Here is a 17582-nt window from a genome sequence, read left to right on the forward strand (position 1 = left end):
GAGGGGGGCCCTGGCACCCACTCCATTCCCAGGCAAAGACAAACCTCAACTGCTCTGAGACTTCCCCCAGCAGGCTTTCCATCCTTGGAGCACCTTGCCATGCTCTGAGCTCCATCAGAGCTCACTGATGTCCCCCCAGGGTGCAGACCTGCGTGGGCAGCAGGTGTGTGGCCCCCACCACGGGTGGGCTGAGGGACAGCAGCAGCTTGGGAGAGCTTCAAACCCCAGAAACCCCAAAATTCAGTGTCTGGTGCTGCCATCATCGCCAGCAACCTCCTGCTGCTGCTGCTGGTGGGCTCAGGGATGGAGCCCAGGGCCTCATCCCCCCTCCCCCCTGTTAAATATTTGCACATTAAAGAAAAAGGAGCGAAAGAGGAGGGAAGGTTTGGGCCTGAGTTCAAAAGCCCCTTGGGGGCCGGGGGGTGATGGTGTTTTCCCGGGCAGGGTCTCCTCCTGAAGGCTTGGAGCTGCCTCCTGTTCTGCCCCCTGGCTCCGGCCTTGTGGTGGGTGCCAGCTGGCTTCTGTCTTGCCCTGCTCCTGGTGTGTTGAGCTTCCCTGAGCAACTCATTTTGGCCCCCCTATTGCCCCCCGGGTGTGGACTGGGCACGCTGGCTTGGATACTTCTGACCTCCCTTTGGGGGAGCACCGAGGGCCCCCAGCTCCTTCTGCACATCACCTGGGTCTGCAGCTCCTTGGTCCTGCTGAAGACAAGGCTCGAAGCACCTCATGCTTGGGAACGTTGGCCTTAACCTCCTCGTGCCTCAGTGCCCCCAGCAGCGAGACGCCCGGGTGGGCACTGCCCGCTCCGCAGGGCGGCCCCACGTCTGCACCCAGAGGCGCTCCAGTGCTGGACATGGCCGAGACCACCAGGCTCTGGCAGGACCCCCCCCCCAACCACCGGGCGGCTGGGGGGCTCCCGGAGCAGGCTGTGAGCTGCCGGCTCGGGCTTTACGTCCGTGACTAATTAATGCCGGGCTTTTTGCTGCTCGTTAGAAGCAAACAGCCGCCAGGCGCCGGCCCCGCGCCGCTTCCTCCTGGCGCTCCTGATGCCGGTCTGAAGCGAAGCCGTCAGCAGCTCCGCCCGTGGGAGGGGGACCCAAAGTGCAGCCAGACCTGGCCCCAGTGACTGCGGCATGTCCCCCCCACGTCTCATGTGTCTCCCCCACCCCTCATTTGTCCCCGTCGGTGTTGCCCCATTAAAATGCCGTGTCTGGACCTCCCTTTCCTTGCGTTTATTCTGTCCTTGTCTCTGCCTCTTGCTGCTCTGTGACCAAACCGCCTGCGGCTCTGGGGCGGGGCTGGGCTCTTGCCCACCCCCGAGAGCCAGGATGAGGGAGAAGGCTCTGGGGCAGCTCCCCCCGACCCTGGCACAAGGCAGGATGCAAGCGGGAGGGGCACAGCGGGTGGAGCCTCCCCAGCCGCCTGTGAATTGCTGAGATTTGTGATGAGACCAAGCAGCCCCCAGGAGCTGGGTTCATGGAGGGGGGGGTTTGCTTATGGGAGACCCCAGACCCCATCTGTGTTGGGTATCAGCAGCATCTCACCTGACTGCCCAGAAGCTGCCTGCCTCCCATGCCATCCTCACCAGGTGGATGGGGAGGGCTAGGGCTGTGGGACCCTCATCCCAGAGCCATTGCTCCCCCAGTTGGGCAGGGCTGCAGGACACTGCCTGCTGTGGGGCTGCATTAACCTGGTGGGGGAGAAGGACTTTGGGGTCTTGTGCTCTGGGGCTGAGCCCCCTTGGAGCAGTGCCTATGGCTGTGGGCTGTGGGGTTGCTTTGGCAGGCACCAGCTGCTGAGGAGCCTTGGTACCAGCATCTCAGAACTGTGCCTCCCAGCCCACAGTGGGGGTGCCCCTCAGCCCCCCCGTGGCTGGCTGGGCTCCGTGGGGGGCTCACAGCCTGGATCAGGCTTCTCACATGCAGTGGCACCGCAGTTGCCATCCTGCCCTGCCAAGCCTTCCGGAGCAGAGTGCTGCCAGCCCTCCCTGCCAGCCCTCCCTGCCAGGCCTCCCTGCCAGGCCTCTCTGCCAGCCCAGCTTCGTTAGTTTGCTCTCCTAACGAGGCTGACTAATTATCGCCAGGGAGATGCCCAAACAGTCTGAACAAGGGGGCTGTGTTTGCAGAGGGTCCCAGTGTCTGAGGGGGGGGTGGATGGGGGGGGGGGGGGTCCCTGATCTCTGGAGAGCTTCTGAGGACAGGGGCTGGTGGGAGGCGCTGGGGGCTGGAGGAGGTGCTGAGCCCGACACAGGATCCGGCCCTGGGTGTTCAGCATCACCTGGAGCCGGCGTTTGGCCAAGGCCTCTCGCTGGGTGCAGCTGAGGAGGAGGGAAGCCAGCGCCGAGCATCCCTGGGGAGCAGCCAGGGAAGGATCCGCAGCTCCCGGGCCAGGGCTGCGCTCCCCGGGCCAGGGCTGCGCTTCCCGGGCCAGGGCTGCGCTTCCCGGGCCAGGGCTGCGCTTCCCGGGCCAGGGCTGCGCTTCCCAGCCTTTGTCCTGGCTCCGGCTTTGTCTGCACTGTGCGTGGATGTCTGCTCCCCGTTCCTGGGCTGGCTGTGCTGGGGAACCCCCCCCGCAGAGCCCCCTGTCCCCTCCAGCCCCATTGCAGACCCTGCCCCATGGAGGGTCCTCTTCCTGCCAGAGGGGGAGTTGCTCCCTCGGGATCCCTTTGGCTCTGGCTCCGGTCCCGCTGCCGGGGCCTTGGCAGGGTTCCCACCGGCCCTCAGCTGCGAGCCCCCATGTCCTCCCCTGACCCCCCGGCTCCCCCAGGCAGAGCAGGGGGCTCTCGGAGCCGGGGAGGGGGGTCAGGGCCGGGGAGGTGGCCTGGGCAGTGTCGCTGACAATCCTATGGGCGGCAGGACCTGCTTCCCAATCCCACATCCCCACCCCAGCTTCTTCCAGCTCCCACCCATCTGCCGCTGGCTCCAAAACTCCTCTTTTCCTCCCCTCCCGCCCAGCAGTTGAGCGCTGGAGGAGCAGGTCCGCAGCTGCTGGGCGCCCCCCGGCCGCGGTCCCTGCCCTGTCCCCACTGCGGGTGGCCCCTGGCACCCTGCGTCCCTCCCTGCCACAGAGGCGCCGGGGGAAGGAGCAGGGCGAGGGCAGAAGGGCTGCCTCCAGCACCTGCGGGTCTCCCCCCACCATGCCACCCCACGGAGGGGTGTTTGTGGGGCTCTGCCTGCTGCTGGCTCCGGGGTTTGCTGAGGTCCCCCCCGGCGCGGGGGGGGCCACCCTGGCCTTTGTCTTCGACGTCACCGGCTCCATGTACGACGACCTGGTGCAGGTGATGGACGGCGCCTCCCGCATCCTGCAGAGGACCCTCAGCAGGAGCACCAAACCCATCAGCAACTATGCCCTGGTGCCCTTCCATGACCCAGGTACGGCTGGCACAGGCCGAGGGCGCCCCCCCCGCCCCGGGGATGGGGCTGTGAGGAGCTGGGAGCTGCTTCTGGCTGGGGTTGGGGGCTGCAGAGTGCACTTCCCAGGGCCCTCCTCCCTGCTTTTAGTGCCCTGGGGACCACGACGATGGCAGCTGGAGGGCATGGTGCTGGGCAGGGCTCCCATCCCCAAGCCACCCTGCAGGCACAGGGCAAAGCATTTGTCACTGGGCTAATCACAGCTTCCCCAGGGCAGGTTGTGCCCCTGGGCACAGCCCAAATCCACATCTCACTTGGTGCCAAGGCAGGGGAGATGCCAAGAGCCCAAGGCTCACAGGGCCCATAAGTGTGTTTAAACTGGGAGCACTGGCAGCGTGGCACTGGAGGGGGCTGGTGCTGGGGCCTGAGGAGGCTGAGGAAGGGGTGCTGGGGCCTGAGGAGGGGGTGCTGGTGTGCTTGCAGAGGTGGGACCTGCCACCCTCACCGCAGACCCCTGGCTCTTCCAGCAGCGCCTGCGGGAGCTCCAGGTCCAGGTAAGGAATCCTCAGCCCCACGCTGCGGCTCCAGGGCTGCTCCTTGGTGGGGAGCCCAGCCCTGCATGGTGCTGGGTCCCAGGAGCGACTCCTGGTGTCCCCCAGGAGCGTGGTGGGGGCTCAAGGCTGGGCTGGGCTTGCTTGATGGGAGCAGTGGGTCAGAGGGGTGCAGAGCCCCAGGCTCCTGCAGCAGGCACAGCTCTGGGCTCCCAGCTCTCATCCCAAAGGGGGAATGCTTTCCCTGGGAGAGTCTGCCCAGCCCCTCCATGGCACCCAGATCTCCTCTTCCAGGAGAGCTGCTTGAAATTCAGTTGAGTTTTTAATTGTCTTCAAACTATTCCAGCTGCCTCCTGCCAGCTGAAGGCCCTTGGGGAGGTTACTCAAGCTTTACTCAGCCCTGCTCTTGCTAAACCCCTGAGGAGCTTCCCTTGGGGTGCAGCTGTGCTCTGGAGGGAGGGGTAAAGCTGCAGCTGCAAGTCCTTCCCTAGTCCTTGGGGGTGCAGAGCCCATGGAAGCAGGAACTGCTCTTGCTGGAGGTGACTGCTGCTGCTGCCAGGGGAGGTGGTGGGCTGGGGGTGGGCATGGATGTGCCACTGGAGGTGTTTGTGGCAACCCAGAAGCCTCTCTGAGTCTGGGCCCCCCAAACACGTGTTCAGTCCTTGTTAGTGGTGGGCCAGAGAGGGAGTCCCTGTGTGTCACCTGGAGGACTGTGTCTGGCTGTGGGGGTCCCAACACAGGAAGGACAGGGACCTGCTGGAGGGGGTCCAGAAGAGGCCACAAAGATGGTCAGAGGCTGGAGCACTGCTGGACAGGCTGGGAGAGTTGGGGCTGCTCTGCCTGGAGAAGAGAAAGCTCCAGGGAGACCTCAGAGCAGCCTTCCAGTACCTGAAGGGGGCTGCAGGAGAGCTGGGGAGGGACTGCTGACAAAGGCCTGGGGGGACAGGGTGAGAGGTGGTGGCTTGAAACTGGAGCAGGGGAGACTGAGGTTGGACGTGAGGAGGAGGCTCTGCTCAGGGAGGGTGGTGAGGCACCACGACAGGTTGACCAAAGATGTCCTGGAGGCATTCAGGGTCAGACTTGCCATGGCCCTGGGCAGCCTGCTCTGGCTGGAGCTGCCCCTGCTGCCTGCAGGGGGTTGGACAAGGTGACCCTGGGGGCTCCCTTCCAACCCAATGCACTCTGTGCCTCTGTGACCCCTCTGCTCTGGCTGGGCTCGGGCTGCCTCCAGCAAATCCTCCCCGTGGGCACACCCTGGGAGCCCAGTGGGGCAGGGCTGAGCTGTGGGTGCCCTGGAGCCTGTGCCAGGTCCCTCCCCGTGTGCCCCAGGGCGGAGGGGACTGCCCTGAGATGAGCGTGGGAGCCATCAGGCTGGCCGCGGAGGTCTCCCACCCTGGCTCCTTCATCTACGTCTTCTCGGACGCTCGGGCCAAGGACTTTGGGGAGCAGGAGGAGCTGCTGAGGCTGCTGCAGCACAAGCAGAGCCAGGTGAGTGATGCTGCCCACCGCCTCCTGCCAGAGCTGGCTGGGGTGGGCACTGTGGCAGCTCCCAGCAGTGAGCTGCAGCGAGAGAGTCATTGAGTGGTGGGGGCTGGAAGGGAGATCGCTGAGTCAAAGAACCCCCTGCCAGAGCAGGAGCACCCAGGGCAGGGCACCCAGGACACAGCCAGGTGGGTGTGGAAAGGCTCCAGAGAAGGAGACTCCACAACCTCTCTGGGCAGCCTGCCCCAGGGTTCCAGCACCCTCACACCAAAGCAGCTTCCCCTCCAGTACTCCCAAGCTGCCCATTACTGGGGGCGAATTCTGCACCCCCTGGGCTGGCTCTGTGTGCTGGGGGGTGCTGGCTGGTGGCTGTGTGTCCCCCCCCGGGGTGTGCAGGCTCCCTGTGGCTGTGTGGGGTGCTCTGGGGAGCATTGCTGTGGCAGGTGGTGTTTGTGCTGACGGGGGACTGCGGGGACAGGAGCCACCCCGGGTACCGCGTGTACGAGCGCATCGCTGCCACCAGCTCGGGGCAGATCTTCCACCTGGACAAGCAGCAGGTGACAGAGGTGAGCAGGAGCCCTGCAGCAGCAGGGATGGGAGGCTGGGGGGAGTGTGGGCCAGCCTGGCTTGGCTGCTCTTGTCTTCTCCCTGGGGTTAATCATGGAATCCTAGAAGGGTTTGGGTTGGAAGGGAACTTAAAGGTCACCGAGTTCCAAACTCCCCTGCCATGGGCAGGGACGACTCCCACTAGCTCAGCCAGGGCTGTCACCTCCTGTGCCATCCCTGTGCCATCCCTTGTGCCACCCTGGCACCCACAGGACCTGGGTGGAGCTGGTCCCTCACCTGGGAACTGTTTTGCATCCGTGCCTGAGGTTTTGATGTGATGCACCTGAGGTGGTTCCCCAGTGGCCAAGCCAGGTGCAGATGGGGATCCAAATCAACCCTCCCTCGTCTGCTCCCAGGTGCTGAAGTGGGTGGAAGAGGCCATCCAGGCCTCCAAAGTCCACTTGCTGTCCAGTGACCATGAGGAGGGTGGGGAGCACACGTGGCCTGTCCCCTTTGACCCTAGCCTGAAGGAGGTCACCATCTCCCTGAGTGGCCCTGCCCCAGGGATCGAGGTCCGGGATCCAGCAGGTAGGGGCACAGGGGAATGGGTGGGAGCTGATGGGTGGGAGCTGATGGGTGGGAGCTGATGGGTGGGAGCTGATGCTTCACCTCCTGGAGAGGGCTAACAGGAGGCTGCAGGCATGGGGATCACCAAACCCTGTGATGGAAACTTAAAGCAAAGAGCTGCAAAGCCCTCATGAAGCACCAAGCGGATCTTCTCTGCCCCCCTCCTGGCTTTGCCTCTGGCTTCAGGGCTTTTTTCTCTGTGCCCAGCTGTGTGATGGGCTCTGCCCTGTGGGGTGCTCCAAGGAGGCAGCCAGGGGAGGGACCCTGGTTGCCCATCCCAGAGGTTCCCCCCCTGCTGTTGCAGGAAAGGTCCTCGAGAAAGGGCAAGGTCTGAAGGAACTGCTCAGCATCCCCAACTCAGCCTTGGTGGTGGCTGTGGAGCCCCAGGAGCCAGGGACCTGGCTGGTCACGGTAGGCTGGGGGCAGACCCCACTCCTTGTCCCCTGCCCACCCCTGGATGGGTGCTCAGCCAGACAGACTCTGCCAGCTTTCCCCAAGCACCTCCGGCCAGACAGAGGGCAGTGAGAGGGCTGGAAGGGGCTGACCTCCCCTCTCCCTTCCCCTGCCCTTGGCCTCTTGCTCCCCCTCCAGACGCGGAGCAGCGGCCGCCACTCGCTGAGGATCTCCGGCATCAGCAGCATCAATTTCCAAGCCAGCTTCTCCAGCCAGCCGGACACGGATGCCAGCCAGCCCTGGGAGCCACCGGTGCAGGGTGAGGGTGGGGATGCCCAGGGCTGGGGATTCTGCATCTGGGCTTCTTGGGGCTGGGAGCACGCTGGGCTGGTTCTTGCCTCCCCTCTCCCCAGGCCTGCCCATCTCCGTGCTGGTGAACTGCACCGGGCTGGAGCCCCCGGGCCGCTTGCAGGAGATTGAACTCTTCAACACCTCCGGCCACCTCCTCCTCTCGCTGCCCACCCGGCCCCTTCCCACCTCCTCGGGGCGGCTCTGGGTGGGGTCCCTGCTCCGTGTCCCCCCAGGAGACTTCCTGCTGAAGGTGAAGGGTGAAGACGCCCAGGGCCACCCCCTGCAGCGCCTCTCTGGGGTCACCTACACCAGCGTGGTCCTTGGTGAGCGGTCCCTGCTGAGCGGTCCCAGGGGTGCTGGGAAGGGACCAGAGGCTCCAGCGCTGCCTCTGCTTCGGTTCCTGCTTCCCCGGTGAGCCCCAAAGGGGGGTGTCTGTGTCCCCACCTGCTTCCAGGTCCCCCCCAAGTGAACATCTCCAGCAGGATCCAGGCTCAGCGCCGGCAGCCGCAGCTGATCTCCTGCTCCGCACGGAGCCAGGTCCCCTTCCGCCTGCAGCTCAGCCGCGGTGGGACACAGCTCGGGGAGCAGCAGCTCTTCAGGTGAGCCTCTGCTGTCCCCCAGTGGGCTCCGTGGTGGGCACCAACAGCCCCCTCAGCTGTGCCGGGTGGGTGCCTGCAGGTTCCAAGCATCTGGAGGCAGCAGGGATGTGACTGCAGCCCCTGGCCTGTGAGGCACTGGAGTGGCACTGCCCAGGGAGGTGGTGGAGCCTCCATCACTGGGGGCCCTGAAGAGAAGCTTGGAGGTGGCACTTGGTGGCAGGGCTCAGCTGCTGCCATGGTGTTAGGGCACAGGCTAGACTCGACGATCTCAGAGGCCTTTTCCAGCCTCAATAACGATTCTGTGACTAAGTGCCAGGGATGTGGAGCAGGGTGGTGGCCGGGCAGCCCCGGGGTCACCCCGCACCTCTGTGTCCCCCTGCAGGAGATGGGGGAACGTCAGCTGGTGGATCCCTGCGGTCTCCGAGAGCGACGAAGGGTTTTACGAGTGCACAGCCACCAGCAGGGGGGGGGCGACACGGGCTCGTGCCTACCTCTCGGTCTCAGGTGGGCACAGCTCACGGCCAGCCCCGGTGCCCGCACGGCTCCGGGTCTGCGGCCGGGCACAGGCTCATCGCCTCCCCACGCCGCCACGTTTGCAGAGCCACCACCGCGGCTCCTAGCCCCGGGCAACATCACAGCTGCGGCTGGCCAAGACGTGGTCATGTCCTGCCTGGTGCTGAGTGACGTGCCCTACAACCTGACGTGGAGCTGGGACGGGGGGGAGGCGGCGCCGGGGCGCGGCCGGACCAGGCTGCTGCGGAACCACTCGCTGGAGATCAGCCACGTGCGGCCCGGGGACGGGGGCCTCTACGAGTGCCTGGCACAGAGTGCCCATGGCACTGCCAGGGCCTCCCTCTGGCTCTTTGTCCAGGGTAGGCTCTGCCCCGGGGGGTCCCTGGCCTGGGCCATGCCATGCTCCCCGGGTGGGTGATGGATGGCCCCCAGAGGCTGAGCCCTTCCCCACCCCCATCCAGAGGTGCCATGGGTGAAGGTGGATGCCAGCCCCCAGCGTTTTGTCAGGGGCCAGGAGCTGCAGCTGAACTGCACGGCCGGGGGCCACCCCCCACCCCAGACCTTCTGGAAGCGCTGGGGCTGGGCACTGGAGGAGGACGAGAGGTAACCCATGGGGACCTGGGTGCTCCATCCTGCCTGTCCCGCTGGGAATGGTGCCCAGGCCGTGGCACAGGGGCTTGGGGCCGCCCCTGGCTCCGGGAGGAGAAGCTGTTGCCATAGCCCCGAGGCAGCTGCAGGCTGCCAGCCCCAGGGCCACATCTCTCTCTCGAAGCCACCCTGCCTCAGGTCCCCATCCCCACCGAGGGGCACTCGAGGTGCTGTGCCCAGCCTCACAATCCTCCTTGTGCCTCCCATGAGCTGCTTCTGCTTTCTGGCTTCCCCCTGGCTGCCTGTGCCAGGCTGTGAGCGCTGGGGAGGCTCTGGGGGGAGCTTTATTTGACTTTGGAGACAGAAATCCCAACCCTCCCATTTCCCTGCCCCAAAGCCATGTCCTTCCCTGAGGCAGCTGGCTTCAAGTGCTCGCCCCCACCCCGGGTGCCCAGCACCTGCCCGTGTGTGGCACGGCTCTGAGCCCACTCCCTATCCCAGCACAGTCCTGGTTTCAGGAGCTCCTCTCTCCCTCTCTGCTGCAGGGTTTTCACGGATGCCCAGGGCAGCCTGCACCTCCGAGCTGCCACCCCCGGGGATGCAGGGAACTACAGCTGCTATGCTGGCAGCGTGCTGGGCTGGGACGAGCAAGTGGTCACCCTGGAGTTCGTTGGTACCCACTGGCAGCATCCTGGGGAGGGCTCAGAGCTGCTGCAGCAGGGATTTGTTACCCCCTCCTTGCTGCCCCTTGGCTGGGAGCTGGTGGCAGAGAACCATGGAATGGTTTGGGCTGGGAGGGACCTTAAGGATCATTTGGTTTCAAGCCCCTGCCATGGGCAGGGACAGCTCCCCCCAGCCCAGGCTGCTCAGGGCCTCATCCAGCCTGGCCCTGAACACCTCCAGGCTTGGAGTCTCCACAGCTTCTCTGAACTTGTTCCACCCTCATGGGGAAGAATTCCTTCCTTGCTTCTCATCTCAGCCCAGCTTCTTCCAGTTCAGATCCACCACCACCCCTGCAAGCTCTGGGCTGGGGCTGTCTGGGATGGAGGCTGTTGGGGGGCACTCATGGGGCTCTGGGGTCCCCCATCACCTGGGCATGCTGGCAACACACCCGGGGAGTCACTGAAGCTCTCTCTCTCTCCCCCTGGCACAGAGCCTCCTGCCATCCTGGCAGTGACACCCAGCCTGAGGGTGCTGGTGGGAGAAGATGTGACCCTGGAGTGCTGGGTTTCAGGGGTGCCCCCACCCCACGTTGTGTGGTACAAAGGTGAGGCCGGGGGGGTGGGATGTGGAGAGCAAAGGGTCTCTGTGCCACAGGGTCCCTGTGCTGCCCCTCAGCAACGTCACTCGTGGGGTCCCCTGGCCTGCTGGCAGGGGAGGGGACCCCAGAGGCGCTGGGGGGCTGATGGGTGGTGTGTGGGCAGGTGGGCAGGCGCTGGCCACGTTCCCAGCTGGCACCCAGCGCGCTGCCCTGCGGCTGCAGGCGGTGCAGGAGGAGGACGCAGGGCAGTTCGTCTGCCAGGCTCGGGGGGAGCTTGGCATCGCCTCCCATGGCACCCTGCTGCGTGTGGGCTGTGAGTTCTGCCTCTGCCTTGGCTCCCACTAAGGGCCAAGCTGATCTCTGCTGCTCTCCCTCCCAGCTCAGCTCCTGCTTGCTGCTCCCCAAGGCTTTTCTTGCCCCCCATCCCCAATCCTGGTTTCTGGGTGTCCCATCCTGGGGGTGTCAGCGGTCAGTGCCAGCAGGATGAAGCCTGCTGGGAGTTCCAGGGGACAGGAGAAGGGAAGGGAAGTGGCAGCAGGCTGGTCCAGGTGCTGCTGCATCTGCCTGGGGTGAGACTGGGGGTGCAGAGTGCAGTTAGGTGGAGGTAGGGGTTGGCTTCTGTGCGCTTGGGACACCAACCCAGGGACCCCAAGGAGTGCTTAGGGCTCCCCATGGGAGTAGGGGGAGTGGGTGGGAGAGCCTGGGGAGGAGGTGTGGAGCTGTGGAGCTGGGAGCGGTGAAGGGTGGGGAAGTGCAAGGGGTTTGGCTGAGCTGGGGGTGCTGTGTGCAGCTGGAAGGGATGGGAACTGTGAGGGCTCTGGAAAAGCCTCAAGTGCTTTGAGTCGGCCTCAGAGGTGCCCAGGGCACCTGGCTGGTGAGCTTTGTGTCCCCATCCCCGGGCTTGGCTGCATGCAGAGCCTGCTGTGGGGAGCCAGGGGGTCAGAGCCATGTGAGCCCCTTCTCCACTCTCTCTCTCCCAGCTGCCCCTCACTTCCCCGAGCCCCTGGGGGACGTGGCCGTTGACGCTGGGGACAGTGTGAGCCTGCTGTGCCGTGCCCAGGGCTCTCCCCTGCCACGGGTCACCTGGGCACGGCAGGACGGGCAGCCTGTGCCCAGCTGGCAGGAGCCAGGAGGTGTTTCCAGCCGGCTGGAAGCTGCTGAGCTCCTCATCCACAGTAAGAGAGCTGAGAGTGTGGTGGAGACCCCTCATGGACATCCCACCGGGTGCTTGCCCACAGTCTCACCCCTGGGCACTGCTGGTGCCCGGGTGGGGTGGACAGTGCCCCTGTGGCCACTTGCCCACTCTTTTTGCCTTCAAAAAGCCCTGATTAGGGTCTGGTCTGGTTTGGTTTGCAGCACTTTTCCCTTGTGCAAGCTGCTCCAGCGCTGCAGGGGCTCCCCCCGCCTGTGGAGGTGGGGGGACGGGGCGGGGGTGGGGGGGGGAAGGGTGATGTTAGCCCATCCCGGAGCACGCTCAGGGCTCTCCAGCCCCCACCCAGCAGGCTCAGGTTTCTCCTCGCCGTGCCGCAGGCGCCTCGCCGCAGGACCAAGCTGTCTACATCTGCGAAGCCCAGAACGAGTTCGGGAAGGTGCAGGCGGAGGTCAAGCTCACGGTCGCCGGACACGGTTGGCTTCTGCCTGCTTGTGCTGCTGGGAGGGAGCAGCCGGCCCCTGCGGGCAGCTCGTGGCTGGAGGCTCCACAAGCCCCTGCCCAGCGCAGGGCTGGGTGGTGCCCAGGCAGCCCCGAATCCCCCGGGGGAGCTGAGCGCCTGAGCTGCCTTCTGCCGAGCTCTGCCTCTCGGAGGAGCAGAGGTCCCGCCCGGCTCTCCTGAGCACCCCTGGCCATCTCCTCTCCCGCTGATATCTTCTCTCCTTCCTCTTTCTCGAGCAGCCCCAGAAATAGCTCTTGCACCCCCCGTGGTCCGTGCCCTGCTGGGCCAGCCTGTGTCCCTGCCCTGTGTCATCCTGGCCGGGAGGCCGCTGCCAGCCCGCCGCTGGCTGAAGGATGGGCAGCTGGTGAGGCTTCCCTGCCTGCTGGCACGGGGGGAGATGGGTGGGCAGCTGCCAGCAGGGCCCTGGGGTGGGGGCTTTGCTGCAGGGCAGGTGCCCCAACCTGCCAGGGCCGAAGCTGCTGGTGAGGGATGCCAGGGGAGCGTTTGGGTTGGGAGGGCAATCCCCCCTCAGGGCGCTCCTGCTGCTCAAGGAGCAGTTTCTAGGTCGGCCCCAGAGGCACAGCACTGCTCTGGGCTCTGCACCCCACATCTGTCCTGCTCTCTGCTCCCTGCCCCTGCCCAGGTGGCCCCGGGGGGCCGTTACTCCATCCAGGCTGATGGGAGCCTGCACGTGGAGCAGGCAGCCCAGGAGGACACAGGGAGCTTCAGCTGCGAGGCCACCAACGCCCTCGGCTCCCACAGGCAGGATGTGGCCCTGCTCGTCCATGGTGAGTGGCAGAGTGCTGCTGTCCCCTCTCTGCACTGCCCTCTGCAGCACCAGAGCTCTGCTCTCCTGGGGGACGTGGCCCTGGCCGTGCAGGATCAGCTTCTTCCCTCCCTCCCCAGTTCCTCCCAGCATCGAGCTTGGCCCTGTCCTGGTCACTGCCCCCGAGGGAGCAGCTGTCACCCTGCAGTGCAATGCCACTGGTGTGCCCACCCCTACTGTCACCTGGGCAAAGGTAGGCGACGGGGAGGCGCAGGCTGCCATCCCCCTGGCTGTGGGTCACCCGTGGGTGTGGGGTAGCAGGTTTGGAGGTGACACAGCTGCCCAGTGGCTGCCCCAGAGAGGTGCCACCAAGTGCCCTGGGAAGCTGGCAGCAGGAGGCAGCTTGCTCTGGTGGGGCCAGAGCCCTCTTCTTGCCCTTGGGACGCGCAGCTCATGGAAGAGTCTTTGCTGTCTCCTTTCCCTCCCCTCTGCAGGGCACGGAGCCCATCTCGCTGGGCCCACGCTACCACCTCCACCCTGATGGGACCCTCCTGATCCCCTCTGCCTCCCTGGGAGATGCTGGCACCTATTTCTGCACAGCCACCAACACAGCAGGCTTCTCCAGCCAGGAGCTGCAGCTCTCCATCAGCAGTGAGTGCCCAGGGCTGGCCCTGGCACCAGCTCCCAGCAAAGCAGCTCCAGAGGGTGGCTGGCTGGGGGAGCATGACCTGGGGACTCTGCTGGCTTCCTTGGCCACCCAGCCAGGTGCCAGCTGGGCTTTGGGGATGGGAAGAGCAGCAGTGAGAGGGCTGTGGGGCACCCGAAGTGCTCCTGCAGCAGCTGCCCTCCCTCTCTGCCCAGCAAAGCCCAGGATCAGTGTGAATGGGTCGGAGGTGTCGGACCCCATCCCCGTCCTGGCTGTGCTTGGCCAGGAGACCACCCTGCCCTGCCAGGCTCAAGGCTACCCTCCTCCCTTGGTGGTGTGGACCCAGGGGGCCCAGCCCCTGCCTCTCACCACCACGAGGTAAGGAGGGCTGGGGGTGGTGCCAGGGCTGTGCCCTCTCAATGTTGTCTCCCCAGAGGGCTGTCCCTGGGGACAGTCAATGCTGTTTGAGAGAGGATAACCTGGGCAGGCCATGGATGTGTTTGCTCTTTCCCCCTGGGAAGCAGGCCCTGCTTTTCCCAGCACACTGGGGAGCCCCTTCCCCGTGGTGTTGAAGACATGGGCCCTGATCTTGAGGCTCATCCCTTCTCTCCCTGCTCCTGAGGGCTGCTGGGGCCGGGGGCAGCAGGAGGGTGTCTTGGTCTTGCTCTTCTGGAGGGACTCTGCTGCCTTGTTTGCCTTCCCCGGGCTGCTCCTGGCTGCTCCCCGATCCCCGCTGGCTCCTCCTCGTGTGCCTGGATGATTGATGGAGCACAGGAGGGAGCTGCAGCCGCGGGCTGGGGTGAGGTTATGTCTGCGGAGCGCAGACAGCGCTGGGAGGCAGAGCCTGGCCAGCCCCAGCTGCAGGGGCCGTGGGGAATCTCTGTCTTCCCCTGTCCCCCCCCGCAGCGTGGCTCCTGCTGCTCTCTCCTGCTGGGCTCGGGGAGGAGCTGAGCAAAGGAGGGTTGCACCCCTGGACCTCCTTGTGCGGGAGGTGGCCCTGGGGACCTTCTCTGGGCTGTCCCACAGTGGTGCTGAGCTCTCCCCTGCTGCCCCGGGGCAGGCAGGTGATGGGCGGCAGGGCTGCTCCTCCCGTCCGGCTTCTCTGTCCCTCTCCCCCAAGCTACAGCGTCCTGCCCTCGGGGTCCCTGCGGCTGGCCGAGCCCCTGCTGACCGACTCCGGGCTCTACACCTGCACGGCCACCAACGCTGCCGGCAGCGCCTCGCTCAGCTACAGCCTGCGCGTCCAAGGTGGCTCCTGCGGCCCCCCCAGCCCTTGGTTGCCCCACAGCCCTCTGCCGGGGTCTGAGGGTGGTCCCATCCTGAGGTCCCCTTTGCCCCCAGCTCCCCCCCGGCTGCAGATCGGCGATGGGGAAAGCCACCTGACAGCTGTCACCAACGGCTCCCTGCGGCTTCAGTGCCGTGCCACGGGCACCCCTGCCCCCCAGATCCGGTGAGTGCTGCCGGGGGGTGCTGGCTGCTGCCACCCTGCCCTGGGCTCCCCGCCCGGGGGGGAGCTGCAGCAGAGATTGGGATGGGAGCTGAGGATGGGTGATGGGGACCTGCAGCTTGAGGGGTCCCAGAGGATGGGAGACTTCTGCTCCTGCTCCTGGGATTCTGCTCTGCCCAGCCCCTGGGCACTGCCAGCCCCTTTCCAGGTGGCACGGGGACAGTCCTTGCCGCCAGCATGGCACCGTTTGCCCCTTTGGTGGGCAGAACCTGGGGGTGGGTGGTGGCAGGACAGAGCAAGGGCTCACCTGTGCCCTTCCCTGCAGGTGGCTGAAGGATGGGCACCCCCTGGGCCAGCAGCAGGGCACAGTGGTGTCTGAGGATGGGGGCACTCTGCTGATCGCCCGTGTGGGGCTGGCTCACGAAGGGCTCTACGTCTGCCAGGGCAGCAACTGGGCAGGGCTGGCCCAGGCCGAGGTGCAGGTCTCAGTGCAGGGTGAGTGCAGCATCCCACGTGCTGGGGGGAGCTTGGCTGGGCACCCCCTTGGGGTGGCAACAGCTCTGCCAGCTGGCCTGGGTGGCAGCAGCGCTGGCACCAGGTGCCGACATCGTCCCCTCCCAGAGCGGGGACCGAGCTCTGGGCACTGCTGTCCCGGGTCTGGGGGTGCCCCCAGCGCTCCTGACTGTGCCCCCAGCGCTGCCCTGAGTGGCTGCAGCTGCCCTGGGCCACGCAGAGCTGGTGACTGCTGGGTGTGCTGGGTTGCAGTGCCCCCAAACATCGAGCCCAGCCTGGTGGACCTGAGCGTCCTGGAGAACAGCACAGTGGCCCTGGAGTGCCTGGCCTCAGGCCTGCCTGCTCCTGGTGGGTTCACCTTCAGCCCTGGCTCCCCTTCCTGAGTGCCCCGGGGCTGGCCCTGGGTCCCCACGGGGAGGGGAGCTGCAGCATCACCCCCAGGGGCTCAGCTCCTGTCCCTGCATCCCCACGGGGAGGGGAGCAGCAGCCCCAACAGCTCAGCTCCTGCTTCCCCCCAGACATTGCCTGGTACAAGGGGCAGGAGCAGCTGCCAGCTGGAGCGGGCTGGAGCCTGTCCAGGGACGGGAAGCTGCTGCAGCTGCGGCGCGTGCAGCTCTCGGACACTGGCAGCTATCGCTGCGTGGCCTCCAGCGTGGCTGGTGCCACCCAGCTGTGGTACAGCCTGCAGGTGACTGGTGAGTGCCTGGTGAGCCCCTGGTGAGGAGGGGGAGCACCACAGCTGCCTGAGAGCTGCCTCTCAGCTCCTCCCAGCACCTCTGAGCTGTGCCCAGCGGGGCTGTGCCAGCCCTCGGGACGTGTCCCTGGCAGGCGGCCTTGGCAGGGCTCCTGTCCCCTGCAGTTGCAGCCAGGAGGTCCCAGCCTCACCCCAGGCAGCATCCTAGCAAGCTGCAGCCCCTGGGTGGGCATTGCCTGGTGCACACCACGCTGTCTCCTTGTCCCTTTTGCACCCTGGTGACCTCTCCTTGCTCCCCCCCAGTGCCTCCACGGATCACAGCTGCTCCCAGGCCGCTGGCGGTGGTGGTGACCGAGCCGGTGGTGCTGGAGTGTGATGCCACAGGGACCCCAGCCCCAGTGCTGCTGTGGCTGAAGGATGGCAACCCTGTGCCCAGCATGGTGGCAGGTGGCCCACAGGTGAGACAGCTGCTGATGGAGGAGGGCCCACTGGGGACCCCCCTCGAGGAGGAGGTCCTCTTTCATGTCCTGGCTTCTGAACACCTCTGGTCCAGGGCAGGGTGGACCTGCTCAGCCCTGTGCTGGGCATGGATGGGCAGAGGAGCCTTGGGATGTGATGGGCATGGGCTCTAGGCAGGCTTGTGCCCACCCAGCCCCTTCCCTGCCTGCCAGCTTGCAGCCCAGCTGGGAGCTGCTCTGCTTTCATCTGGGCTCTCTCTGCACCCCGGGGGAGCTGCAGGTCCTGGCTGGCGGCCGTGTGCTGTCCCTGCCCACCGCTCGCCTCCACGACTCAGGGACCTACACCTGCGTGGCCAGCAGCCCTGTGGGGGAGGACAGACGTGAGGCCAGCCTGGAGGTGCGGTGTAAGTACCCCCAGGCACCCCCAGCCCCCTCCCACCAGCCTGGCTGTGGGGCTAGAGGGGGTGCCCAGCACCCCGGGGCTGTTCTGGGGTGGCACACAGGGCTGTGGGGGACCAGCCCTGGGCGAAGGGGGTGGCCTGGGGGAGGTGTTGCCCTGTTGATCTGTTTTGCAGTGCCCCCCAGCAGCCTGGGAGAGGAGGAGAACATCTCTGTCATGGTCAACCAGGCGGTGACCCTGCAGTGCCCCTCTCGGGGGTCCCTCTGGCTGAAGGATGGGGACTGGCTCCCACCCACGCCAGGGGTGCAGCTGTCTGCAGAGGGGACCACGCTCCAGGTGACCTTGCAGAGCACTGCAGAGGCTGGGAGGGGAGAGGGGGCTGTGGGGATCCCCCACCTCCTCCTCCCCACCCTGGGGAAGGGGGGGGGGGGGTGCAGAGGGAGTGGGCATCCTGCCTGCTGCCCCTGGCTCAGCACCATTCCCCCCCCCGGCTCCTATGGATCCTGCTGGCAGGAAAGCCTCCCACGGGGGGGCTGCCTGTGCCCAGCTGTGCTGCAGAGCCTCTCAGTGCCTGCTTGCCCCAGCAGATGGAGCAGGCCCGGGTGCAGGACGCGGGCAGGTACACGTGCCAGGCGGCCGGGCGCCCGGAGCGGCACCACAACCTCCGCGTGTGGGGTGAGGGCCACGGGTTCGGTGCTGGGGCCCCTTGCTCTGGGTGTGCTGCACGGCCCTGGGGGGGTCAGGG

General features: G+C 66.2%; 1 protein-coding gene across 1 annotated transcript in view; it reads left to right on the forward strand.

The window, feature by feature from the left end:
• The first annotated feature begins 3136 nt into the window (after nt 1-3136).
• Nucleotides 3137-17582, forward strand: part of HMCN2 (hemicentin 2) — a 34662-nt gene continuing 20216 nt past the window's right edge. Inside the window, exons 1-27 of the mRNA XM_054174169.1 lie at nt 3137-3371; nt 3834-3904; nt 5231-5389; nt 5827-5949; nt 6346-6517; nt 6861-6967; nt 7148-7268; nt 7363-7623; nt 7755-7899; nt 8282-8403; nt 8499-8771; nt 8874-9015; nt 9546-9673; nt 10154-10267; nt 10425-10574; nt 11242-11436; nt 11792-11887; nt 12153-12277; nt 12557-12701; nt 12820-12932; nt 13174-13330; nt 13541-13703; nt 14446-14573; nt 14667-14775; nt 15098-15267; nt 15538-15633; nt 15804-15980. Of these exons, the coding sequence (XP_054030144.1) occupies nt 3137-3371; nt 3834-3904; nt 5231-5389; nt 5827-5949; nt 6346-6517; nt 6861-6967; nt 7148-7268; nt 7363-7623; nt 7755-7899; nt 8282-8403; nt 8499-8771; nt 8874-9015; nt 9546-9673; nt 10154-10267; nt 10425-10574; nt 11242-11436; nt 11792-11887; nt 12153-12277; nt 12557-12701; nt 12820-12932; nt 13174-13330; nt 13541-13703; nt 14446-14573; nt 14667-14775; nt 15098-15267; nt 15538-15633; nt 15804-15980 (3997 nt within the window). The remainder of the gene's footprint in view (nt 3372-3833; nt 3905-5230; nt 5390-5826; nt 5950-6345; nt 6518-6860; nt 6968-7147; nt 7269-7362; nt 7624-7754; nt 7900-8281; nt 8404-8498; nt 8772-8873; nt 9016-9545; nt 9674-10153; nt 10268-10424; nt 10575-11241; nt 11437-11791; nt 11888-12152; nt 12278-12556; nt 12702-12819; nt 12933-13173; nt 13331-13540; nt 13704-14445; nt 14574-14666; nt 14776-15097; nt 15268-15537; nt 15634-15803; nt 15981-17582) is intronic.

The sequence above is a fragment of the Dryobates pubescens genome, chromosome 29 (genome assembly GCF_014839835.1).
Source record: "Dryobates pubescens isolate bDryPub1 chromosome 29, bDryPub1.pri, whole genome shotgun sequence".
Taxonomy (NCBI): Eukaryota; Metazoa; Chordata; class Aves; order Piciformes; family Picidae; genus Dryobates; species Dryobates pubescens.